At 36.3% G+C, this 27,941-nt stretch overlaps 1 protein-coding gene across 17 annotated transcripts in view; it reads left to right on the forward strand.

Moving 5' to 3' along the window:
- The window catches only part of RAPGEF2 (Rap guanine nucleotide exchange factor 2), a 486,440-nt gene that overhangs the window by 441,248 nt on the left and 17,251 nt on the right, over nucleotides 1-27,941 (forward strand). For all 17 annotated transcript variants that reach the window (XM_078002396.1, XM_028848850.2, XM_015139431.3 and 14 more), the window contains 12 exons: nucleotides 459-636; nucleotides 7,162-7,298; nucleotides 8,269-8,427; nucleotides 15,224-15,376; nucleotides 15,649-15,813; nucleotides 17,059-17,166; nucleotides 17,259-17,462; nucleotides 17,580-17,688; nucleotides 18,116-18,362; nucleotides 23,355-23,512; nucleotides 24,474-24,714; nucleotides 26,779-27,162. In XM_078002396.1, the coding sequence (XP_077858522.1) occupies nucleotides 459-636; nucleotides 7,162-7,298; nucleotides 8,269-8,427; nucleotides 15,224-15,376; nucleotides 15,649-15,813; nucleotides 17,059-17,166; nucleotides 17,259-17,462; nucleotides 17,580-17,688; nucleotides 18,116-18,362; nucleotides 23,355-23,512; nucleotides 24,474-24,714; nucleotides 26,779-27,162 (2,243 nt within the window). The remainder of the gene's footprint in view (nucleotides 1-458; nucleotides 637-7,161; nucleotides 7,299-8,268; nucleotides 8,428-15,223; nucleotides 15,377-15,648; nucleotides 15,814-17,058; nucleotides 17,167-17,258; nucleotides 17,463-17,579; nucleotides 17,689-18,115; nucleotides 18,363-23,354; nucleotides 23,513-24,473; nucleotides 24,715-26,778; nucleotides 27,163-27,941) is intronic.

Here is a 27,941-nt window from a genome sequence, read left to right on the forward strand (position 1 = left end):
TTCCATAAGGACTATTTAATAGGGGTGAAATGGTCTGGGCTTCTTGGCATTAATAATTCACACCTGTTCTGCAAAAGGAATTCCTCAGAATTGTCACCCTTAAGCTGTTAGCCTAAGCCATTCTCTTTGAAAAATGGAGTGAAAACAAATACTACCTTTTTCTTCTTTATTCTACTGTGTTTCACATGCCATATGACAGCTCAGATAAGAAATCAAAATTACTGAGATAAAGTCATTATTCCTAACCAAAAATTTAATAGGAGGTGGAATCACTCATATTTTGTTAAAGTAATTGTTATACGTAGTTTCTGGTGCATACGTAGTTGTTGGATGGAAAAATAAATATAACAAAAGCATTATTTTGAATGAGACTTGCTCTTATTTCTTTGGGCCCCAAAGATTTATTTACTTAAAATAGTTTTTAATTTGTGTGTGTGCGTGCGTGTGTGTGTCTTAAGGCCACAGAAAGCGAGGCTGGTGATATGGACCTGAGTGGGTTGCCAGAAACAGCAGTGGATTCCGAGGACGATGACGATGAAGAAGACATTGAGAGAGCATCAGATCCTCTGATGAGCAGGGACATTGTGAGAGACTGCCTGGAGAAGGACCCAATTGACCGGACAGATGATGACATTGGTAAGCTTGAACAGTAAAATGAATCTAAGAGCAATTAAAAATATTCAGTGGTAAAACTGTGTGATGAAATAAGAGCCCAAGACTTGTAGACTTTTAAAAATCATTAATTTATTAATTTCCTTTTTATAAACAATAGTATTTGTTGGACAAAAATTGGAAAAAATCAAGTTTACTCAGTCTTACCTTCAGGAATCTACAAATGATAACGTGAATGAAACTTCTTAAGAAACTCTTTCCACATAAACCCTTTCTTAAGCTTAGTTTATGGCGAAAAAAAAGAAAAAAGTTAAAATGAGACTTTCAAGCAATATTACTTCTATTAATTTCCTCGTGAGCCCTATTTTTATTAAGCTCATGTTTTCTGTATGTAAACATAAAGGCAGTTGGTAAAATTGTCATAATAAATTTGCTTCTACTCTGGTTTCATATGAAGACTCAAGTGGGTGGAAGGAGAGAGCAAAATGTCAGGTTAGTGGCATATAGGCTGTGTGATGGTTGAGACTTTTTTTCTTTTGCTGTTTTTGTTCTTTTTTTTTTTTTTAATTTTTATTTTATGTTCAGGAGTACAAGTGCAGGTGTCTTACATAGGAAAACCTGTGTCATGGGGGTTTGTTGTACAGATTATTTCATCACCCAGGTTTTAAGCCTAGTACCCACTGATAATTTTTCCTGAACTTCCTCCTCCTCCCACCCGCTAACCTTCTGAAAGGCCCCAGTATGTGTTATTCGCCTCTCTGTGTTCATGTGTTCTCATCATTTAGCTCCCACTTACAGGTTCTGTTCCTCTGTTAGTTTGCTAAGGATAATGGCCTCCAATTCCATCCATGTCCCTGCAAAAGACATAGTCTTGTTCTTTTTGTGGCTGTGTTGTATTCCCTGGTGTACATGTACCACATTTTCTTTATCCAGTCTATAAATGATGGGAATTTAGGTTGATTCCATGTCTTTGCTATTGTGAATTGTGCTGCAGTGACTTTGTTTAAGTGTACCCAGAGGTTAAAAATTTAAGTAGCTTTATATCGACCTTTCCATCGTAGCAGGAGTTGGTTGTGTAGTAATTGTTTTGGGTTTGAGTATGCCTCCCAGACTCTGGCTTGTTTCTTAGAGCACTGGAAATGAGAGCAACTTCCATTGAGAGTCATCCTTCCGTGAGAGTTCCAGGGTCTATAGCCACCCTTGCCTGAGCCTCGCTCATCTGTTGTACCGCTTCCCCAACTCTTGGGCCAATACATATTTGAAGAGCAGTTAAATGAACTGAATGTGTTGGAATTAGATATAGGATGGTGTGGAGTGACTTATTGCATGAGTTTGAGTGGCACAAACATGTATGAGGAAAAACTTTCACCATTTCAGGAATGGTGAAATATTCTAGGAAATTAAAGGCAAAAAAAAAAAAAAACCCAGATTAGACATTCAAAATTTAATTGAAATAATTTATGGGAATTGTTAACTCTTTATAGATGAATAATGTATGGTAATTATTATTTATGCATTCAGCTAATGTGGGTGGGTGAGCCCCTTCTATGTGCTCTAGGTTTTCTAGGTCCTGGCAACTCACTCAGTGCTGAACAAGGGCAAAAGTCCTTGTTCATTGCAATCTATTAGGGGAGACATGTGATCAGCAAGTGAACAAGTAAAACCCATTGCAGGCAGTGAGTGCAGTGAAGAAGAGTAAAGTAGAGGCTGGGCTGATGGAAGCAGGGGAGTGGCCTGAGTGGAATGGTTCTGTTTCACCCCCTGAAGACTTAGGTTTATACTTTTCCTGTTTCTGATACTGCATGTTAATCTGATTTACAATTTCTAAAAATGGGGTTTCACTCTCCAATTCCCTGTTCACTTTCTTGGGTCCGATACCACATGTTCAGCTGATTTCCAATGTCCAAAAGTGCGTTTCACGTTCTCCCTCTTTGCCCTTGCCAATTTCTTTCTTTTTAATCCCCTGTAGTTTTAAAGAAGTAAATTGGAAGTGTGTTCAATTTACCATTTCAATTCAGAATCTTTGTTCATAGGTGCTTTTTAAAAAAAAATAGGTGAAACATTGCTTATGAATAGATTGATTTGGAAGTTGCCATTTTATAAACTAATCTATCTTTTTTGAATCTGTTCATTTTAAAATAGTTGTGGAAGAAAATGCTGATTATTAAAATATATGTCTGTCATTCCTGGAAATTTAAGACTTTCAGTTGGTAGCTGAGAAGCCCTCTCTCCCAGAATCTCTAGAAAGCAGCAGCCATGGTGATTCCTACAAATAAATAAAAAGCTATCTTTAAAAAAAAAAAAAAAGCGCTTGTCAATATAATTCCTACAGGGAGCAGCATTTATTACTTGGAAGCAGTGATGATTATCATGCTTGCAGCTATGAAATATACATTTATTTAAAGCAATAAATCACTAACATTAAACAAGTCCTAAAGGGTGTTGTTTGTTCTATATAAGACCTTGAAAGATTTTGTATTCTATTTCCCTGAAAATAAAATGTGTGAGAACTGCTTAGCTGTTGTTAAATGCAACTCATCCTCCAGGATTTAGTTAAAATAGACACCCTTTATATAAAATACAAACATCTGTATGATTGATGTTTTAGATTCCTCTTCCCCTGCAAAAAAGGGAGAGATTATGTCCACATGCATGCACGTGAGTGTATGCGTTAGTGTTTAAGGTGAATCAAATGAAGTTGCTAATATTTGAACATGTTTTTGTGAGCTGCAGGAAGAAAAAAATTCCCTTTGGGTTCTGATAGATTTCTTGGGTATAGTTTTGTTTCAGTACTTTGAAGGAAGGGACTGTATCATGTTAATTTTTGCCCTGGAACTCACAACTTTGTAGGTACTCCATTATTGAATAGTTGTAAAAAAATTTTTTTTGTTTTGAGAGCTTGACACAGTAAAGTAGAAGACTACTTCGATCTCTTTATACAAACCCCGGGTTTTTTTTAAAAATTAATAAAATGTTTTATATAAAATTGTATCAAGCAAACCAGGATAAGCTGATTTTCTGAATTGGCTTCGGCTTCTGGTATCTGTAAGTTAATTATTTGTTGTTTTTTTTTTTTTTAATGGTACATTGTAAATAAAATGTTTTTAAAGCTTTATATTTTTCCATAAACATTAGATAGGTCATAATAGTGTATCATTCTAATAGCTAAGTGTATAATTCTATAGATTGTTCTAAGAAATACAAAAGAAAATTGTCCTGTTTCTCCCATCCGTGGCTTCTTTTCATGTGTCCTGAGGATTTTCCTACTATCCATCCCAGGCTCTGAATCCTTGGCTACCCTAAGCCCTTTTAAGTCTGTATGATACCTGTGTCATTGTCAGAGTTTTGAGCCCCCTGTAGCAGGAGTCTCCACCCCTGGGCCACAGACTGGTACTGGTCCCTGGCCTGTTAGGAACTAGGCCGCACAGCAGGAGGTGAGCAAAAGGTGAGGGAGCATTACCACCTGGGCTCCACCTCCTGTCAGATCAGCGGCGGCATTAGTCTCATAAGAGTGCAAACCCTACTGTGAACTGCATATGCAAGGGTTCTAGGTTGTGCACTCCTTATGAGACTTTAGTGCTTGATAATCTGAGGCGGAACAGTTTCATCCCAAAACTATCCCCCCCGCACCCACAGAGAGTGGAAAAGTTGTCTTTCACGAAACCTGCCCCTGGTGCCAAAAAGGTTGGAGACTGCTGCCATGTATATATATATGATTAGTTATAAAATAGTTCTTTATTTTTAAAAATTGCTCCAATCATCTAGTATAATATAGCATGGAAATTATCTAAAAACCAGGGATACCATTATTGAATCCTTGAAATCTTAAAAAGTCTTAGATGCCATCTGGTTTAGCATTTATGTATTTCTGGTTTTTCAGCTGAGCCTGGATAATTATGTACATTTACTATTTGATCTTTCTGTCTCCTTTATTCTTATAATATATGATACGCAGATATCTTCTAGCCTGTGGTTTTTTTTTTTAATGCTAACCACTACTCATATATCACAAATTAAACTCATGACCCACTAATAGGTTAAGAGTCTGCCAAAAAGCAAACAATATGTCTACACAAAGCACTTTAAAATTATTACAACAAATACTTGTGAAGGTACTTTGTATTTTCTTCCCACTTTTTATTCTCTGATCATATATGTGATAATTATTTGACTTCTATTATTGTCTAAACAGATACTAAATTCAAAACATTTCTGACAATTTCTGGCCCACATTTTTCTTAAACCCACGAAACTTTGCTTGTCCAAAGAAATTTAGCAAATACAAGGGGTGGGAAAAAGTAAAATGCATGGTCTATAGGTAATAGTGTCATAGTTTATGGTGAGGGGTGAGGGATGAAGGCTAAAGAAAACAGAGCTGGAAACTGCAGAGTTAACTGGGATGTGCTTCAGAAGACCATGACTTGTTCATTTGCCTTTATAATTCAAATCAAAAGGTCAGTGCATTGGTAAAACAATGATTCCTGGCTCCCATATATGATAGATATGGGTCATCTCTTGCATTGGTATTCAAAATTGCTTTACTGCTTCTCCAGGAATAAATACATTTTATGGTACAGCACAGACACTCCTACTCATTCCAGAAATAAAAGTTTCATGAAACAGAACGTATTCTTTCTATAACTGATGTGCTTTGATAGTTTAACTTCTTTTTAAAAAAATACTGGTAGCAAAAGTAAAGTGATTTCCTGACACATAAATCTGAGTCAGTTTGCACAGCACTGTCCTATTGGACAGAATCTTTGGGTACACCTGTCATTATCATTTTGCTTGTTGCCAGAGCCCCCCTGTGTAATGAAAAGTCTTATATAGGAGGGATGACATAGAGTCCAATCAGAACATGCCATTGCCCAACTGGACCAGAGAAAACCACTCAAGTCTGTCCTTCCAGAAATGTTGTATCTGGGAAAATATATTCACAGAATATATTTTTCTGTTGTGCTTTGTTTTAGTAATTAACAAACTGTATCCAAGAACATAAAATTTGTCACTAAAGCTTAACAGATAAAAGGAATGTACATAGGAAATGTTTGATTATGTACAAGAAACATCTAGTATAATTTTTATTTAGCCGAAAGTTTGAATGATATCATGACTATTATAATAATGACAGTAATAGCAGTTCTCATTTATTGAGTATTTACTCTGTGCCACAGACTCTTATTGTCTTTACTGCATTTTATTCTCACAGCTATCCAGTAAAACAGATACTGTATTTTTCTTTTTAAATGAGAAAACTATGCCTTAGGGAAATTGATCAACTTACCCAAAGTAATACAACTAGTAAGCATTTAAATGTCTGACGTACACCCTGTGCTCTTTACCACTGCCTTTAAAGTCCAGCAGGACCTTGGAAACAGATGGTCTTGAATCATGTCACTGCCACGTTTTTTTTTGTAGTTTTTTTTTTTTTTTTTTTTTTTTTTAAGAGACAGAGTCTCTTTCACCCAGGATGGAGTGCATTGTCACAATCACAGTTCATTATAACCTCAAACTCTTGGGCTCAAGCAATCCTCCTGAGTATCTGGGACTATAGGCATGCACCACCACACGTGGCTAATTTATTAAATATTTTGTAGAGATAGGATCTTGCCAGATTGCTCAGGCTGATCTTAAACTCCTGGCCTCAAGCAGTCCTCCTGCCTCAGCCTTCCAAAATGTTGGGATTATAGGCACGAGCCACCGCGCCTGGTCTTGCCATCTCTTAATTATATGGTGCTGATGCTGAGCCTTGGTTTCCTCCCTATGAAATGAAAAAGAAAACGCACTTCACAGAGCCATGGTGAGGAGTAAGGAAAGAACTTAGTGTGTAATTAGTAAAGCTACTGAATGATAAGAAAATACAGGACTTTTAAAAATAGAAAACCCAGGACTTGAAGAGACTGTGACATCAACAGCTAGAACCATACTAAGGTGTAAGCTGTTTCTCCACAGTATCCCCACAGGAAGGAAGAGCGATCAAATTTCCTTTTTTGCCAACTTGTGGGCTAAAAAATGGTATATCAGTTTTCATTTTCATTTATATCATGTTGTTAATTTTTTAATTGATCATTTTTTATAGATTTGATCCATGGAAAATATTCCTTAGAATGTTTGAATTAAATATAGTTATTTCTGCTGACTATTGTAGGCATCCACCTGCCCAAAAGGCACAGGAGTGGACCAACTGACTTGTTGGAGAATTCTCAGAGCCACCTTTCATTTTTCACTCATGTGATAATAAGCCTTGTATCTCATTTACAATTGAAATTTCCCATTTGAAGTTTAGTAATGTCTTTAGTGGCGTTAGAACTGGAGTTACAGTGTAAACTGTTGCCTCTAATTCAACAAGTAAGTGTCATCATCTCCACAGTGACAGAATTCTTTGTGTACCTGCAAGAAATTCAACTGGTGTTAAAGATACTTGAGATGTGTTTTTCAATAAGCAACATTGTAGGGCATTTAAAAAGAAAGGAACCTAAAGCATTCTTTTTGAACACTTGTTTTTCATAAAAGTTGTAGTGTTTATAAAGTATGTCTTTTGCTTTTCAGAACAACTCTTGGAATTTATGCACCAGTTGCCTGCTTTTGCCAATATGACGATGTCCGTGAGGCGAGAACTCTGTGCTGTGATGGTGTTCGCAGTGGTGGAAAGAGCAGGGACCATAGTGTTAAATGATGGTGAAGAGGTGATTAGCTATTCTTACCACCTAAAAAGTTTCTTCTTAAAGATCTCAATACAGCAATTGAACAAAACCCCAATTCTTACTTTTTCCTTTTTAACACCCAACAACAGTAAGTTTGAATAAATCAAGAATTATGGTACACCTGTTACGTCACTGTATTAGTCCATTTTCACACTGTTGATAAAGACATACCTGAGACTGGGAAGAAAAAGAGGTTTTAATTGGACTTACAGTTCCACATGACTGGGGAGGCCTCAGAATCATGGCAGGAGGTAAAAGGCACTTCTGACATGGCAGCGGCAAGAGGAAAAATGAGGAAGATGCAAAAGCAGAAACCCTTGATAAAACCGTCAGATCTCGTGAGACTTATTCACTAGCACGAAAACAGCATAGGGAAAACCACTCTCATGATTCAAATTATCTCTCACCGGGTCCTTCCCACAACACATGGAAATTATGGGAGTATAACTCAAATGAGATTTGGGTGGGGACACAGAGCCAAACCATATGAGTCACTATATTCCAAATCCATTCTATTTCCCATTATTTGCAGAATTTCATATGCAAATAGAAAGTTTTGATATATTAACTTTTCAGTTTTTACATCTTAAATGTTCGTAAATTTAATGCCTTTTTTCAGACAAAATGATATTGAAGCAATGATGATCATTTTGTCTACATGAGCTTTGGGGGACAGAGAAATTTTTTTCCTTGTGTCATTTTAGAGAAGAATATCCAAAGTCAAACTAAAAGGGCATTATGATACGCGTTCTGTGCTAGGCATATGGAAACATGTCGATATGTGGCTGTGTTTTATTCCTTTTTCTGTGAACTTGTTAAACAGTAAAATAGAGTTACTTGTTTTATCTCCAAAATGGAAGATCTGCTCATTCATTTTTAGGGACCGTACTAGCACCTTCAGCTGTATGATCATGATGTTACTTTCTGCTTTGTCTTTATTTTTTTGGATTAGCTGGACTCCTGGTCAGTGATTCTCAATGGATCTGTGGAAGTGACTTATCCAGATGGAAAAGCAGAAATACTATGTATGGGAAATAGTTTTGGTGTCTCTCCTACCATGGACAAAGAATACATGAAAGGAGTGATGAGAACAAAGGTGGATGACTGCCAGGTATAAAATATATCATTAAAAGTATATATTTTATTCTTAATAAAGAGCACTTATATGCCATTGTGATGAGATTTTTCTTCCTATATAAATACCTTACAAATAAATTTTTTTTTTTTGAGACAGAGTATTGTTCTGTTACCCAGGCTGGAGTGCAGTGGCACAATCTCGGCTCACTGCAACCTCCGCTTCCTGGATTCTAGTGATTCCCCTGCTTCGCCTCCGGAGTAGCTGGGATTGCAGGCACTCACCACCACACCCAGCTAATTGTGGGTTGTTTTTTTTTTTTTTTTTTTTTTTGGAGACAGAGTCTCACTGTGTCTTCCAGGCTGGAGTGCAGTGGTGCGATCTCAGCTAACTGCAACCTCTACCACCCGGGTTCAAGCGATTCTCCTTCCTCAGCCTGCCGAGCAGCTGGGACTACAGGTGCGCGCCACCATGCCCACCTAATTTTTGTGTTTGTAGTAGAGATGGGGTTTCACCACATTGGCCAGGCTCGTCTCGAACTCCTGACCTCATGATCCACCTGCCTTGGCCTCCCAAAGTGCTGAGAGTACAGGCGTGAGCCACTGCACCTGGCCTTTTTGTATTTTTGGTAGAGATGGGGTCTTGCCATGTTGGCCAGGCTGGTCTCAAACTCCTGACCTCAAGTGATCCACCGCCTCAGCCTCCCAAAGTGCTGGAATTACAAACATGAGCCACCATGCCTGCACCAATAAAATTTTAATGTGGAACTATTACTTTTAGTCTTATAACACCGCAGAAAAGTAAAAATTAATCTCCATTAAAGTTACTTGAACTGCACAGAACTGTGAGTTCAATTAAAAAAAAAGTGATTGCCATCAGTAATTAATAATCTCATCAAAATATGGAAGTAAAATGCACATTATGAAGTAAATACATTAATAAAAGTGATTAGGTATAGTTATGCAGTGTTTTTATTTAAATACATGTAAGAAATTGATTTTAGAAGAGTCATGGAAATTAATCATAGTGTGAATCAGTAGAATGACTTGCTAGTTAAATAATAGCTAATAAAAAGAAAATACTTGATAGCAAAAGACAAATAGTGTCAGTATTGATATTTTATTAATATTTATTATTTAAAAGCATTTAATAATTGACTAGAGAAAATACTAAGGCCAAATGTGAAACTAGATTGATTTAACTGGCAACCAGCATATTACAGAGAAATACATTTAAGATGCTTTTGATATTATTAGGTGTTTATAATTTATGACTTCTAAAAGGATTTGTCTCTGAAACAAATTAGATGTAAACAACCAAATGATGTGACTTAGACTAATTAAGTGTCATTGTATTTATTAGTCTGCAGTTTGAAAAACACCTGAATATAGTTTATTTTAAAATAACATAATTGAATTTTTATAGTGCCCGGTCAATGTAAAATGGTATCACTCATTTAAATATTCATTTTAAGCATTTTACTTACTAAAAAGGAAAATGACCATGGCTATACATAAAATTATCTTATTTATAGAATCTAAATAATTCCACCAGCTAATTCCGTCCATGAGCACCATAGAGGAAAAAAAAATAAGGCTATGAATTCAGTGTTGTAAATATGTAATGCCAGAAACGCATTCTAAATATATTTACTTCCCAATTATTTTGTATAGTAGAGGAAAACAAAATGGTATAAGAGAGGAAAACAAAATGGCTAATTCTCAGTTTTGTGGTATAATAGAGGAAAACAAATGGTAAATATTGAAGTCTTTATTTAGCGGGAATGTGCATTTAAAGGGAATTATATATGCTATTTCAGCTCTGTAATTGTACTCTTGAAAAAAAAAAAAAAACTAAATCTAAACTGAGTCAAAACAAGCTAGCAAATTGTTAAAGGTTTTTCCTGTCTCCTGTCTTCTCAGTTCTTCCCTGAACCCTTCTACATAGTGGAATTACAATAGTGTTTGAGTTAGAGTGTGTGTCCTTAAAGGGCAAGTAAAAGTTTTTTTTTTTTTTTTTTTTTTTTTTTTTGAGAATTCAGCCATTACATTACTACCCCTTAGCCAAACTCTTTTGTTAGAAGTTTTGTAAGTATGAGACTGAAATGATATGCGGCATAGAATGTTTCAGGATAATTGATTGAAATGTTATATGACTGAATATTATAGAGTGCTTAAGTCATGTCAAATGTACCAGGTAACATTATTTATCTGGGAGTTCTGGAAAAGGAAGAGGAAGTAGGGGTTATGTTAGGGAAAAGAATCTAATTTATTTACCAGGTGAAAGATTAGTGGGAAACCCACATAGTCAGCAGGGAAGAGTCCAATTCAAAATAAAACTCTGATTAAGATATATAGACTTCTGGCTGGGCGCAGTGGCTCACGCCTGTAATCCCAGCACTTTGGGAGGCCAAGGCGGGTGGATCACGAGGTCAGGAGATCGAGACCATCCTGGCTAACATGGTGAAACCCCGTCTCTACTAAAAATGCAAAAAATTAGCCAGGCGTGGCGGCGGGCGCCTGTAGTCCCAACTACTTGGGAAGCTGAGGCGGGAGAATGGCATGAACCCAGGAGGCAGAGCTTGAAGTGAGCCGAGATCGCGCCACTGCACTCCAGACTGGGCGACAGAGCGAGACTCCGTCTCCAAAAAAAAAAAAGATCTATAGACTCCTATAGCTCCTAGTATGAAGTTAATTATGAAGAGGGTCAAGGGTTGAGGTACCTGCTAAAGAAAGTCCCTGTCTTCCTTTCTGCTCCACTCCACACCACTGTAAAAGGAATATGTTAAATCAGGGATTTCGTTCCTGTACTTCCATTGACCCATCTGCTCAGGCCTAGCATTTTATCCCTAAGGAATTCCTTAAACAGGGATGGAGAACGAATTTTGGCATTTTAAGTGCTTGCTTGGGATACCATTTTAAAATATCATATATCTGTCAGAAAATACAAATGTTAGTTCATCTCCTTGTTGAGAGAGGTAAAGGAAACGGTGAGAACCATGTTTTTATTCATGCATAAAATAGCCTCCGTGAGTTTCTGTTATTTTACTGATCATATTGTAGGGAAGCAAGTTATTGAGTGAAATGAACAAAAATGATGCTATCTTTACCAAGAAAAAACAACTTTGTATAGGCTTTGTCGTCATTATCTTATATTTCAGGGAGTTCCAAAATGAATATTGGTTTCTGTAGTAAGATAGTTGAGCTCATGTTAAGCCTAAGAACACAATGATGAATGGATTAAATTTAAGATTTATTTGTTTGGATCCCATGACATGGTCAAGCTCTTGTTTTGCTCTGGGTCCCTTCTTTGTATTCTCTTCCAGTTCTCCCTCTTCAGTGTCTATTCTTACTCCCTGTGTGGTATGAAAGGACAAAATTCAGAGCTTGATACACACACCCTATGGCACCAGGCAATTGGTAATGGTTTTCCATTACCCACATATGCCTCTTTCTTTTCTTTTTCACTTCTTCTGTTTCCCTTTCTTCATTTCCTCTTTTACCCTCTTAGTCCCTTTATTCTTCTCCACTGCCTGTATCTTAGGCCTGCCAGTGACACCCAGGCATTGCTTAGCCCTGCCCTCCACCCTTCAAGTGGGGAATGAACACTTGGATACCTGTGTGAACAATTCGGTATGAATTTCCCTCACAGACTGCAAAGTGCCAGTTTAAATAGATCTAACCTCTTAAAGCAAATCTATGTTAGATTCACCTCTTCCTGGAATCATAGGCACTAATACCACTTAGAGTGTAAGAAGCAGTTTTGGATGAGAAAACAGTTTGCTGTGGATAAATTGAAAATTGATTACACCATATGTGGATTGAAGTTTAATTTTATTTCATTCATCATCTGTAATGTTTTACTTAAATACAAATTATAATGTCATGCCCAAAGGAAAATAATCCTATGATATAAACTGCCATTGACTTTAAGTGAATTCTTATTTGAATTTTTATTTCATACCAGGGTACTGAGATCATATAGTACTTTCATGGGCTTACAGCAATCTGAAACCCATGAGATTTACAGAAACCTAAAACCTCAGTAAAGCAATTCAGAGATTTTCTGAACAGGTGCGGTGGCTCATGCCTGTAATCCCAGCATTTTGGGAGGCCGAGGCAGCCAGATCGTGAGGTCAGGAGTTTGAGACCAGCCTGGTGAAATCCCATCTCTACTAAAAATACAAAAAATTAGCTGTGCATGGTTGTCCATGCCTGTAATCCCAGCTACTTGGGAGGCTGAGGCACTTGAACCCAGGAGCTGGAGGTTGCAGTGAGCCGAGATCACACCACTGCACTCCAGCCTGGGCGCTAGAGTGAGATTCTCTCAAAAAAAAAAAAAAAAATTTTTTTTCAAAGATTTTCAACTGACTTCATCGTATTAGTTAAAATTAAATGTTACCTGTGAATTTCATGTTAGATCTATAAATTTGTTATAGCAAAAATAAGTAGCTTCTTTAAAAAAGATAAATATTTTCATGTAAAATGTATTTCTTTTTAGGTGCCAGTTCTATATGACCATATTAGAAATTCAGTTTGGGATTTTTTTTCTTTTTTTTCCTTTCTGGATGGTATTTCAGCTTGCTATAGAATAAATGCCAAAATGTCTGTCTAGACACTAAGAATTTCAAATCAAATGTATTCTAATTAAAAAAAAGTCTGTAGTCAAGATTAATTTTAGTACATTTCTCTTCAAAAAGCATTTTTCCCTTATATCTACTTATTCAGTTGAATTCAGGGATGTATTTCTTTTTTAGAAGATAAATGAGGGCCGGGCGCGGTGGCTCAAGCCTGTAATCCCAGCACTTTGGGAGGCCGAGGCGGGCGGATCACAAGGTCAGGAGATCGAGACCACAGTGAAACCCCGTCTCTACTAAAAATACAAAAAATTAGCCGGGCGCGGTGGCGGGCGCCTGTAGTCCCAGCTACTCAGGAGGCTGAGGCAGGAGAATGGCGGGAACCCGGGAGGCGGAGCTTGCAGTGAGCCGAGATCGCGCCACTGCACTCCAGCCTAGGCAACAGCGTGAGACTCCGTCTCAAAAAAAAAAAAAAAAAAAAAAAAGAAGATAAATGAGAAAATGAGTATTTAATTATGTTCTCTAAAACTGAGCACAAGAAAGAACACCTAGAATTATTTGGAAATAAACCATTCTAAATCTCTTCTATGTATTTGGGAATAATTTTGCTGCTGTGTACAAAGAAATAAAATAATTTTTAGGTAAGAAACTAAGGATCATATACTTTGAAACATTATACACCTGTGGTCAGTGTTAAGGAAATTGCTCAGAAATAATGTTAACAGTTTATTTATAAAATTAGTGTGATACTATGAGCAATATTTTTAAAAATGTAGTATCAGAGCTCTAAAAGTATTTTTAATATAATTAAAGTATACATAATTACTAGTACAAAAAAAGCCTATATCTTTTGATTTTTAACTTTTTGCTTCAAAATGCATAATAGAAAAACTAGTGAGATTAGCCAACTCTGGGAGAAACATGATACTGCAATATGCTGTTCCTCTTATGAACTGCTGCTTCTACTTAAAATCTATTGGTTATGCAGAAAGCATGAAAAATATAGAAAAATATTAAAATGAAAGTCACTCATAATTTGCATTGCTCAGAAATAATATTAACAGTTTATTTCCCTCCAAGATTTTGATGTGCATGTGTAATTTATTTTAAAGTGGCCAGCATGTAATTATGAGACATCGGGCTGTTTACTCATCTGTACAATGAGGATAATAGCACCTTCCTCATGGTTTGATTAGGAGGATGAATTGAAAAAGTTCCATAAGGCTGCCACAGTGTGATGGTGATGGCGGTGATGATGAAGATGTTGTCATTATGATTATCATAATACTTAGTGTAGTATCTTTTTAAAAAATTCATATGAGCAATATAAAAAGAATAATGTATTATCAGAGCTCTAAGTGCCCTGTGAAATCATGATTTCAGGTGGTTGCATCATATTTTATCTTATTTACAATATAATTTAACCACCTCCTTTTTCATCTTCTTCACATTAAAGGAGAAAAAGAAATACTATACTTCTTTCCATTTCCAAATGATCTCTTGTCTCCTCACTAACCTCTAGTTAATTTCTATAATAAGTGATTTTTATCATTCATTCTTAACTTTCTTTAAAACTTGTAAGAAATGTAATTTCTTAAGTGGTTTGCCCTAAGCTCTGAAATTTTTTATATTTGGGGTCAGGGAGAGTAATGACTTAATATGCAGATTTTTAACTTTTTCTTTAAGAGCAAGGATTACCCTTAATACCAGTTATAAGGATAATGGTTTGAGCTATAACACATATGTGGTTTGTGTTTTGACCTTCTTTGAACAAGCTTTCTAAAATGGTGTTTCATCAATGTAATTAGCAAATATGTCTACTCCATAGGTATCTGAGTGTATCTTTTATTAAAATCATTCTTATTCAAAAATTGTTGCTTTTTCAAATTCTTTTAATTCACTAAATGATAATTAAGTTTTTACATCTATTCTCCTACAGTTCTGCTCCCCCCACTGCAATGTTTTTTAACTGTGAAAGAAGCATGAAAAAGCTATCTTCTAATTTTGTCTTTAGGTTTTTAAAATTGTTAGGATTTTGAATGTTAAATACTCTAGAAATGAAACTTTTCTTGACCGAGGAAGAAATACATTAAAAGTAGAGAAGCCTGATTAAGGTTCATTACAGCATTAATTTAGAAAGTATGGGAAAGACAGGGAAAAATGTCAGTTTTAAATAATTAAAACACTGAATTATTAGTACTGCTAAGTCTTTTACAAGCACTTTATCATTAACATGTGACTTATGTTTTATTCCAGTTTGTCTGCATAGCCCAGCAAGATTACTGCCGTATTCTCAACCAAGTAGAAAAGAACATGCAAAAAGTTGAAGAGGAAGGAGAGATTGTTATGGTGAAAGAACACCGAGAACTTGATCGAACTGGAACAAGAAAGGGACACATTGTCATCAAGGTAGGACGCAGGACCACTCCTACTTCCCAAGGAAAGGAATTTTTTTGGTAGTATTGGTTGTGGCAGTTTAGGATTTTTTTCATTTTTAAGCCTATCTCTTAAAGGTTATCAGTTGTGGAAAATCTTTAGGTATGATCTCCTGATGAATAGCAGTTTCATTTATTGTTAACTGTGTTACTACCCAATTAATTTTATGTTGAATGTTTGAAATCCCAGTACCATATAAATGTTACATATATATATATAGTAATTAAACCTTTTTTTTGTTACAGGGTACCTCAGAAAGGTTAACAATGCATTTGGTAGAAGAGCATTCAGTAGTAGATCCAACATTCATAGAAGACTTTCTGTTGACCTATAGGACTTTTCTTTCTAGCCCAATGGAAGTGGGCAAAAAGTTATTGGAGTGGTTTAATGACCCGAGCCTCAGGGATAAGGTTGGAAATATATTCTATTTTGATTCTTAAATATGAAACGTTAAAATGTAAACATGTAAATATTTGTCACAGCAATTATGTCCAGATTAATGTAATGAAATAGGAGAATGTACTTCTTAAGCAAAAAAAAACAAAAAAACAAAAAGGTGATATAAAAATATTAGTTCAGACTTAGAAATATGAACAAAATATTAGTTCAGTCTTCTTTAAATACAAGGGCCAATAAATTGACCACCAAGTGTTTAAACATTTTTTTTGTTTTTTTTTGTTTTTTTTTTTTTTTTTGAGACGGAGTCTCGCTCTGTCCCCAGGCTGGAGTGCAGTGGCCGCATCTCAGCTCACTGCAAGCTCCGCCTCCCGGGTCTACACCATTCTCCTGCCTCAGCCTCCCGAGTAGCTGGGACTACAGGCGCCCGCCACCTCACCCGGCTAGTTTTTTGTATTTTTTAGTAGAGACGGGGTTTCACCGTATTAGCCAGGCTGGTCTTGATCTCCTGACCTTGTGATCCGCCCGTCTCGGCCTCCCAAAGTGCTGGGATTACAGGCTTGAGCCACCGCGCCCGGCCAACATTTTTTAAGTTCTGTTGGGAGTGTGTTAAAACATAATCAAACATCTGGATTCCATAGGAATCTGCATTTTCTAGTTTGGTAGTCAGTGTACACCAGATAAAAGTTACAATTTTTAAATTGGCACCAAAGCAGCATTTTATGGCAGTCATCACTCACTGTAGGCCCCAGGATTATAATTCTAAGGAGACCATCTAGAGCTCTTGAGAGCACTAAGGCCAGATTGGATGATAAACTATGTTATCTTATCTCCTTCCTTTTATATTCTGCACCCTTACGGAGCTTTCTAGGCTTAATAGCATTGATTCTCTTTGTCTAGTCTGTTCTTCTACCTTTACTTTCTAGTTTCTGTCTTTTGTGTTAGCTGATTTTTGTTTTATTACACCTTTGCTTTTATTTTGATCTATTTCAAATGCATTTTGAAAGTTAGACAAGTTTTAGGTTAAATACCCTCACAGACTCAGAACCTTTCCTGGCAAAGCAACATGAAGTCTATAGTCAAAGTAAAAATAATTGATTTTCAGAAGGTCATCCTCATTGAAGACTTTATTGTTAATTTATTTTCCTGTTTATTATTATTAGGTAAAGTGTTTGAAAGTTGGATATCTTTTCTGGAATGACTTTAATCACATTTTTGGCACTAAAAAGGACACTTACGGAAAATAATTGACTTTTCAGGTTACACGGGTAGTATTATTGTGGGTAAATAATCACTTCAATGACTTTGAAGGAGATCCTGCAATGACTCGATTTTTAGAAGAATTTGAAAACAATCTGGAAAGAGAGGTAATATTTGTGGGTTTTTTTTAAGATCAGCTTAAAGTTCATTTTATTCAGCCTGTTTTTGAGTTGACACTACTGTTTCTGAACTCTTACAGAAAATGGGTGGACACCTAAGGCTGTTGAATATCGCATGTGCTGCTAAAGCAAAAAGAAGATTGATGACGTTAACAAAACCATCCCGAGAAGCTCCTTTGCCTTTTATCTTACTTGGAGGCTCCGAAAAGGGATTTGGAATCTTTGTTGACAGTGTAGATTCAGGTAGCAAAGCAACTGAAGCAGGCTTGAAACGGGGGGATCAGGTATGCTATTTCTAAACTCAGATTTAAGGGTGAATTTTGGTGTCTGTGTTGTTGTTGTTGTTGTTGTTGTTGTTTCCAGTCAGTTTTGATACATTAATTTTATAATTTTATTTTTAGATATTAGAAGTAAATGGCCAAAACTTTGAAAACATTCAGCTGTCAAAAGCCATGGAAATTCTTAGAAATAACACACATTTATCTATCACTGTGAAAACCAATTTATTTGGTAAGTATTTGGCATACTTTTCGTTTTTCTCCTTTTGGCCTTTTTTCCCCCCAGTATTTCAGACATCATAAGAAAGCATGTATGGTAAAAGCATAGATTCGATCTAAATAAAAAGCTACTGACTTGATCATAATATATATTTTGAATCTATGTCTTTATTGATAACTGAAATATTTTATTGATAAATACGAAAATACCCATAAAGAGTGTACTGTACTACTCTTTTTAAACTTATTTTGATAGAGCAACATACCAAGCAGATTTGGCGTCATTCATTTACTGAGTGGTTTTGTTTTTCTGCAGGTTTGCAGTTTTGATAACTGAAGTCTGTACTTCTCATGTATTTCCAAGTTCCACAATTGCCTTAGAATTGTTCTGATATCTTCTAATTGCCATTATGTGGTGTTTCTGTTTTCATTTATTTTAGTATTTAAAGAACTTCTAACCAGACTGTCAGAAGAGAAAAGAAATGGTGCCCCCCACCTTCCTAAAATTGGTGACATCAAAAAGGCCAGTCGCTACTCCATTCCAGATCTTGCTGTAGATGTAGAACAGGTGATAGGACTTGAAAAAGTGAACAAAAAAAGTAAAGCCAACACTGTTGGAGGAAGGAACAAGCTGAAAAAGATACTCGACAAGACTCGGATCAGTATCTTGCCACAGAAACCATACAAGTAAGCATCTGCCTACATTTTCTGTGCATTATTTTGTTTTGTTAAAATGATATGCAAAGGTAGTGATGTAATTAATGTTTGCATGAGTCTGAAAATGTTCTAGGTTTTTATTACTGAGCTATTTTGGAAGAAGTAATTAAACAAATTTGTTTTAATCTCGTTTTTGCCACTTATTTGGCCACTCCCAATCTTCTTTAAAGATAGTTTAGCATTTCCTCATTTGAACTATTTTTGGGGGGTTTGGAGTTTTTTTTCTTTTGTTTTTTGTTTTTTTATTTTGAGACAGAGTATCCCTCTTATTGCCCAGACTGAAGTGCAGTGGTGCGATCTCGGCTCACTGCAACCTCTGCCACCCGGGTTCAAGTGATTCTTCTGCTTCAGTCTCCCGAGTAGCTGGGATTACAGGCGCCTGCCACCACACCCAGCTAATTTTTGTATTTTTAGTAGAGACTGGGTTTCACCATCTTGGCCAGGCTGGTCTTGAACTCCTGGCCTCGTAATCCACCCGCCTTGGCCTCCCAAAGCGCTGGGATTACAGGTGTGAGCCACTGCACCCAGTCGCAGGTTTGGACTTTTTAAAAGTAAGGGTGTGTTTGCCTCCTGTCTCCTCCGTGATGATTTAGAGTTGCTTTCTCTACTGTATTTTGTTTCTGGGTATCTTCTTTACCAACAACATCTGCTCGTTACCAATCAAATCATTGCTTTATCCAGTTGCCACTATTCATCCCTATTATTCTCTATATTCCCCTCTCTCTTCTATTTTCAGTTATTTAATTACTGTCAGGGCATCAACAACCAAGCACAGAACTCCTTTCATTCTTCCCAGTCAACTTAGTGGTCAGAATGTCAGGTGTATTCTTGAATTTCTTCTTGGTTACTTATTTATGCCGGGAGCTCAGCCAGGCTAGACAAAATTGCAGGTATTTCTGATGCTTTTTAAGCTTTGCTTGTTTGCTTGCTTATTTCTTCATTTTAGTTCCTTCTTGAGTCTAGGGATGTTTTATAAAACTCGATTACTGTCAGCCATTTCTCACTGTGCCACATTTAGTTATATAGTCCCCAAACTACAATGTTAGAAGAGATAATAACTTTAAAACGTATAATTTCTTTCTTTGATAAATTAATGGGTCTAAAGACATGCAGTAGATATACAGGACTATATCAAACACTTCTTTTTCTTTTTTTAAAAAATTCCATTTCAGATCTTTTAAAAAAAAAAAACTCCATTTCAGATAAAATTTTCATCTACAGATTAGAGAAATATGATTTAAAATATATTATTGATTGATTGAGTTGTCCCAATTAAACTATAGAGTAATGATTGGTGGTTTTGTATCAGCTGAAGAAGTCTTCTATAGCAGAGTCCTAAGGATAAGCAGTGAGTAGTAGTTATAGACTCAATAGGATATTTATATTGAGTAAGTTTCTAAGAGACAATGGATTAGGGCACCTGACATTTACAGAAAATAAGAATCAATTTTTAAAATAACCCTCCTTGATGAAAAGCTTTTTTTTAAATGGATGAAAAGAATAAATTACCTAAATGCAGATTTTTAAAATTAATTTATTATTTCGAGACAGAGTCTCGCTTTGTCAACCAGGTTGGAGTACAATTGCTGGGATCTGCTCACTGTAACCTCCACCTCCTGAGCTCAAGCAATTCTCGTTCTTTAGCCTCCTGAGTAGCTGGGATTACAGGTGTGCACCACCATGCTTAGCTAATTTTTTTTTATTTTTAGTAGAGACAAGATTTTGCTGTTTGGCCAGGCTGGTCTTGAGCTCCTGTCCTCAAATGATCCACCCACCTGGGCTTCTCAAAGTGCTGAGATTACAGGCATGAGCCACCACACCCAGTCCTAAATGCAGAATTATTAACAGCACAATAACAAAGAAAGATCTTAGAGTCGTATTTGACCATGAGTTAAATAAGAACCTTTAAAAAAAAGTTGGTATGACCCTGGCAAGTATAAATAGAAATGTGACATGTAAGAACTGGGATGTAATCCATCAAAAATACTGGATGTTGGAGAGGAACACAGTATGAGAATACTATGTATAATTTTGTTCTATGTGTATTTAGAAATACTCTAAAGCTAGACAAGGGAAAAGAACAAGAATAATTAGATGTGTTGATTTTAAAACACTGAGGAAACATCTTAAATAATTTGTATTTAGGAAAATAATATGACTCATTTAAAGATTTATCATGAAAATTATTTGAAATCCTATGTGTAATGCAATTGAAAAGAAAAAGGAAGTTTCACTAAGCTGTAGGATCTATTATATTGGTAATAGACTTGATTTATACTATACTAGCTATTAACACTTTTCTAGAAATTATCATTTGTTTATGAGGATTTTTTTTTTTTTTTTACAAAGCTACTAAGCTAGTAATTAGAGAAGTCTAGATAGAGTATACTGTTGAGTTTTTTCCTCAAACATTATCAGCCTTAGAGAAGCTAAGATGCTAGATAATGGCAAATTGGCAAGGTAGGCACAATTGAGCGATGTGCATAGAGAGGAAGGAGAAGGTGGGGCTTGAGCTCCCAGAATTCAGATTTGGTTGCCAAGTAAGTAGAAAAAGACTAATGAACCCAGAGACAAGAAGGAGTAAGTCAGTACACTATAAAACCAGCAAAGATCGAAAGGCAATTTCAGTAACAAGGCAAGTGTTGGAGAGGTAGAATCATAAGAGGATGTTCCCAGAAAGGGATATTTCTGAATTAGGTCTTGGATATAAAATAGTTTCAATCCAAGAGCGTCCGCATGTCTATGGATGACAGAGATGTAGGTGAGTAATGAAGAAACTGAGAGTAGAAAGGGAGTTCATCACATAAGGTGTTAAAGTGTTACGGAGAAACGGTTCTTAAATGTTGGGTGTGCCTGCAAGATGCTAATATTTGTAGCCTTTTGTGCCAGAGTGGCCCAGTCAGCTATGCTTTGTCCTGAGCCCATAATAATGATCTTGTGTCATGTATTACATAGCAGGTTTTTTGCAGAGACTGCTTTATATGGTTGAAAAATAAAATTCCACTAACGTGAAAGTTTTCATCTTTTACAGAATGTTATTACTTTTAGTCTTTATGCCGGTTTTATGCTTCAATAGAAATTTAATTTTGTCCCAGACTGACCTATGAATTTGAAATAATTCACACTGAAGTTGTCTTTAATTTTTTAAATTTTTATTTCAATAGCATTTGGGGTACACGTGACTTTTTGTTACATGGATGAATTATATAGTGGTGGTGAATTCTGAGATTTTAGTGCACCCATCACCCAAGTAGTATACATTGCACCTGATGTGTAGCTTTGTTTAATCCCTGGCCCCCACCTCACCCTTCCCCTTCTGAGTCTCCAAAGTCCATTATATCACTCAGTATGCCTTTGCCTACTCATAGCTTATAAGTGAGAACATAGGGATTTTGGTTTTTCACCATTATTTCACTTAGAATAATGACCAACAGCTGCATCCAAGTTGCTGCAAAAGACATGATTTTGTTCCTTTTTATGGCTGAGTAATATTCCATGGTGTAGCTGTAAATGTGTTTTCTTTATCCACTCGTTAGTTAGTGGGCACTTAGGTTGCTTCCACAGTTTCGCAATTGTGAATTATGCTGCTCTAAACAAAATGTGTGCAGGTGTCTTTTTCGTATAATGTGAAATTGTCTCTAATTTTAATTTAATTTTTGTCTTTAAAAAATGTTTTTGCCCTTATTTACCTCTATAATTTCCATTTTCAAAAAAAAAAAAAAAGTAAAGAGGAGAAATGCTGCTGTTTTTTAGCATAGCCATTAAAAATAGTAGTTATTATGATCAAGCCCTAATGTGGGAACGGCTAATAAATGCTAAATTTATTCATTTTATTCATGACACCTTAGTTTATATTCCAGCCTTAATATAATTTTCCTCTTATTTCAAGGTGTTTATAGAAACTAGTCTGAGCTATAACCATTTTCTTGTGACCCCAGTTATTTCTGTGTGTGTTTGCTTATTGCTTTATGTGATGTTTTGTTTTGGAAACAGTTGACCCTTCATTCTAGAAATAGTTTTTACATATTGTTAAATCATGTTTCAAGAGTTCACAGTAACAGGCTTTTTATAAATGGAAACGAGTTTGTTGCTGTCAATAATAACCAGTATTTCTCTGGATACTTAAATGGGTAGCTAGAAATTTTGATCGGAGAATTAAAAGTGAGTCATTGGATTTCTGTTGCCTTTTCTTTGATGCTAGGAAATGTCACCATGCACCACTGTTTTTTTATGCTCTGTATAATCAAGAAATAATGTCTGTGTCAGAGTCTCCTTACATTGGACTCCATAATGATCTCATTTTTTCTCTAAAGCACTGGAAAATAAAATTAGGACACTTTGAATTTTTTTCCTCCTCTTTTCATTTTACTCAATTTCTTCAACTATTGAAGGTCAGATTATAAAATAATTTATCATTCTGATGCAGAACTATCAGTTGAGTGAGATAAATGTATTCTTTTTAATGTACTTTTTCTTAAATACATTTCCATCAGAAGCTAGAGCTTATTTTTTTTAATGTATTTCTATGGTAAGTAACTACTAATTTTTGTTATGACTTATCTACTTAGAAAAACCATAGGTTTTAGAGAAACATACTATACACAAGAAACAGCAAAATGAGGCTGGGTGCTGTTACTCACGCCTGTAATCCTAGCACTTTGGGAGGCCGCAGTGGGAGGATCACTACTTGAGGCCAAGAGTTTCAAGACCAGCCTGAGCAACAAAGCAAGACGCTGTGTCTAAAAAAAAAAAAAAAAAAAAAAAAGCAAAACAAAAGCACAAAATGAGTCAGATACACTTAAGCAGTAGTTGCTTTTGCAATTTTCAACCACATTTATTAATGATGTTTTTACATTAGCTGCAAAAAAAATGGAATACGGTTTTTGGTCTGTGTCTATTGTATAGTGATGACTTACAACTTTTTAACTTGCTGATAATTTTCTAATTTTCCTCTTTGTTCAGTGATATTGGGATTGGTCAGTCTCAAGATGACAGCATAGTAGGATTAAGGCAGACAAAGCACATCCCAACTGCATTGCCTGTCAGTGGAACCTTATCATCCAGTAATCCTGATTTATTGCAGTCACATCATCGCATTTTAGACTTCAGTACTACTCCTGGTGAGTATCACCAACACTTCTTTTGTTTTCTTGTAGTTATCTTTTTATTTCTAACATAATGGTCATGTTATATCTATCTCTCTTCATTTGTCATGGATTATATCAGATGCTGAGTAAGGATGAACCTTAAACTTCAAGATTCTTGAAACCAGGTGTTGGAACCCGTTCTCTTTATGTTCAGCACAATATTTTTATATGGCCATAGGCAGATTCTCTCTCTGAACTTGTTTCTTCTTTCATAAAATGAAGATAACGCATCCCATGCCATGATTACTAAATCATATTAAATAAATAGAGTAAGAAGCATATTTTAGGTCTATTTAATGGACTTTTCAATACAATAAAGATTTTTTTTTTTTTTTTTTTTTTTGAGACGGAGTCTCGCTCTGTCACCCAGGCTGGAGTGCAGTGGCCAGATTTCAGCTCACTGCAAGCTCCGCCTCCCGGGTTCACGCCATTCTCCTGCCTCAGCCTCCCGAGTAGCTGGGACTACAGGCGCCCGCCACCTCGCCCGGCTAGTTTTTTGTAGTTTTTAGTAGAGACAGGGTTTCACCGGGTTAGCCAGGATGGTCTCGATCTCCTGACCTTGTGATCCGCCCGTCTCGGCCTCCCAAAGTGCTGGGATTACAGGCTTGAGCCACCGCGCCCGGCCTACAATAAAGATTAACTCTGGATTTAAATTTTATTTCTTTGATGCCAGCATGACAGTCTTGTGTGCTGCTGTTGTCTACTGATGTGCTTGCTGCTGTCTGTAGATCAATCTGTTACCTTTAGGGAAAGGTGTGTTCTTGCAGCAGAACAGCAGGTAGTTTGACTGATTCTTTGAGGAAGACCTAGAGTAAGGGAGAGGTAAAAGTTCAGCATTGCTTTTTCTGGGGAGCTTTTTTTCCGATTACTTTGCTTAATTGCATTGCCATATATTAAAATTCTTTCTACTTATGTGTGACTTTTCTTTCCCCAGACTTGCCAGATCAAGTGCTAAGGGTTTTTAAGGCTGATCAGCAAAGCCGCTACATCATGATCAGTAAGGACACTACGGCAAAGGAAGTGGTTATTCAGGCTATCAGGGAGTTTGCTGTTACTGCCACCCCGGATCAATATTCACTATGTGAGGTCTCTGTCACACCTGAGGGAGTAATCAAACAAAGAAGGCTTCCAGATCAGCTTTCCAAACTTGCTGACAGAATACAGTTGAGTGGAAGGTATATATTGTCTACCTTACTGGATTTCTTTATCCCCTCTTCAAACCCACATCAAAGTCTAAGAGATGAACAGTTTTCAAAGTGTTTTTTAAATGAGTAAGTGTCCCTGCAGATTAAAAAGTAGTTGTTTTGTTTTTTTTCCCTTTCACCAAGAATTACTGTATGAAAGCAAATGCACACAGTCGACTACTGACCCTAACAAGGATCTCTTAGGAACTTGTTCAAGGGCACTGTGACCTGAAGGTTGTTACTGACTGCCACAGTGCGTGCTGTAACTTCTCATGCTTACCTTAGGGTCCTGGTTTGGAAGGCGAGAGTATGCTTGACATAAAGTCACAGAGTTAAATGCGGGTGCTGTCTTCCCTTCGGATAGGTACATTCACGGGCACATTTTCTAATCATATTCTAGTGTTATTTGCTCCTGCACACCCAACTTTTCTAGGAGCTTCCTTAGTTTAGGCAGAGACATCTATGACAGTGTGGTTGGCCACTACTGCCTGTTATTGTACATTGTGCTGTGAAATACACTTCTCAACTCTGAAACCAAATTTTACTTGCTACAGAGCTTAGTCCTTTGCTGCAGAAGTGCTATCTCACACATGTTACTTGCAAGAAAATGTCGTATCTGATTTTACTATTCTCTTCAATGATATTTTCATTGTTAGGTGTAGGTAGCTTTATCTTCAAGTCACAATAAGTGCAAGTTGAAAAAGAAAATAGTTGTTTTGGTTCTCATAATGGCTGGTTTCTACACTGAAAATTAAGCAGTTCCATAAATCATATTCCTTCTATTTTTAACTTACGGAGTGTTTCACTGTATTTGACTTTTCCATGTTATAGGTTTAAACCAGTATATAATTCATTCAAAACTTTGATTTTCTTGCCATCAACTGTAACTTTCTTATGCCTCTTCACTTTTGTTTTCAAACACTAGCAAGTAGTTTTGTTTTAGTCGCTCTGTTTTTTCCAGTTATCATTTCAATGCACATTGATATATCTGGAACCACGATAGAGTTTTACAGAGCTCCACTGAGCTATAAATTCATGATTCACATTCATTATTGAAGAAAATTATAGATGGGTATGTCATGGGCTTCATGAGTAATCAAAATGGAGAATGTTAAATCTGTGAAAATCAAGGGTGCAAAGTATATATTTTTTGTCATATGTGTTTGTCTTGGTGAAATATACAAAAAAACATTTTAGCGGGGCCCCTACTGTGCTCATTCTGTTTTTTCGTTTACGGAATTTCACAGAGAAAGCATATGTCTAAAAAAGAAAAACAAAACAAAAAAATACCACCACCACCATACCACAGACACACACACACACACACACACACACACAACAAACATCTTAATGCTATTTTCAACAAATTACCTAAAAGGAGAAGGAGCTCCAGCCCTGTGTTCTCATTTTTGCACTGACATTAACTAGTCAAACTTTAGGAGCCTGTTTCCTATTCTGACAAATAAGTATAATACCTGCCATCCACTTACCTGCAGAGTTTTTATGAAAATCCAGATTTTTTAAAGTTAACCTATTGTAGGATTGTTCTGTTCATAGGATCAAATAGAGGCAAGTAGCTTAGGGTTTCTTAGGTATTTGAATCAATAAGTAAACCTGGATTGTTACAATTTGGGCCCATCAATAATCACAGATTATTGGGAAAATAATAATGATGATCTACTTGTGTCTGATCTTTCCTGCTTCCTGCCTTAGGATCTAGTTCCTTTTTAAACTAAAAATGTGGCTATTTTCTGTTATTTTTAGCAAAAAGGGTAAAATACTTCCAAAAGCAGGAAAAGAAAGGAGAGAAAGAAAGTCCAGCTAGTAAAAGTGAAATTCCATGTGATTTGTTTGTTTCTACCACCTACTTCTGGATAGGCAGTTCTGTGACCTGGTACCTGAGACAGCAGCTGCGCTCTGTCTTGGTTGAAAAGAAATCTTCCATCATTCAAATCGGTGTTCTCTCAAACTTTCCGTAAAAAGTAGCATTCTTTCAAGGAATATCGTGAGATTGCTGCATAGGCTTTGACTCTGGTATGTTTCTGTTTTTCACAGGTATTATCTGAAAAACAACATGGAAACAGAAACTCTTTGTTCTGATGAAGATGCTCAGGAGTTGTTGAGAGAGAGTCAAATTTCCCTCCTTCAGCTCAGCACTGTGGAAGTTGCCACACAGCTCTCCATGCGAAATTTTGAACTCTTTCGCAACATTGAACCTACTGAATATATAGATGATTTATTTAAACTCAGATCAAAAACCAGCTGTGCCAACCTGAAGAGATTTGAAGAAGTCATTAACCAGGAAACATTTTGGGTAGCGTCTGAAATTCTCAGAGAAACAAACCAGCTGAAGAGGATGAAGATCATTAAGCATTTCATCAAGATAGCACTGCACTGTAGGGAATGCAAGAATTTTAACTCAATGTTTGCAATCATTAGGTAAGAGAACACATTTTTCTTAAGATTCAGTTCAGTTCACAGATTTAAAATATGTATCAGTCCAGGAACATCGTATAATTAGTATAAATGCAGTAGATTTTAATTGACTCATAAGGGACAATTCTTTTTCTCTGAATCCTAACCTTAATTGAAAATCTCTCGTACCAACAAAACCAGCTGTGCCAACCTGAAGAGATTCGAAGAAGCCATTAGGCAGGAAACATTTTGGTAGCATCTGAAGTTCTGATTTGGAGCTCCGAAAATCTATATCCCCCACTTTTTTTTTTTTTAAGTTTGTTTCAACTTTTCTCAATATCAGTTTACTTTTCTGTGGAAATAACAATACCCCAAAGAGTTATCAACAAGATTAATGATATCATGTATGCGGAGTTCCATCAAATAGCACAAAGCAGTTGGCCAGGAAATGTTAATTTTCTTCCCTTTTTTTAAGAGCTTAGATTGAGGTTAGAAGAAAAAAAAAATGGCAACAATTAGTTATGTTGCTATTGAGGGTGATTATTAAATGAGTCATTTTCTCTGTCTGGGAGTTTAGTCATACTCTCATTACTATCATAGCTTATTTTATTACTAGAGGATATTTGCTCAGTCGGTTTTATCAAAAGGCCGCTATGGGCTAAGCACTGGTATGTATACATACTGCTATGTATGGATACAAAGCATCAATACTTATATTCAGGTGGTTTTGCTGATAGTAAACAGATGAGGAGGGTCTATAGGGAAGAGGAGAGTAAAACGCCTTGGCTTGACCCTGACCCTAC

Source organism: Macaca mulatta, chromosome 5 (genome assembly GCF_049350105.2).
Source record: "Macaca mulatta isolate MMU2019108-1 chromosome 5, T2T-MMU8v2.0, whole genome shotgun sequence".
Lineage (NCBI taxonomy): Eukaryota > Metazoa > Chordata > Mammalia > Primates > Cercopithecidae > Macaca > Macaca mulatta.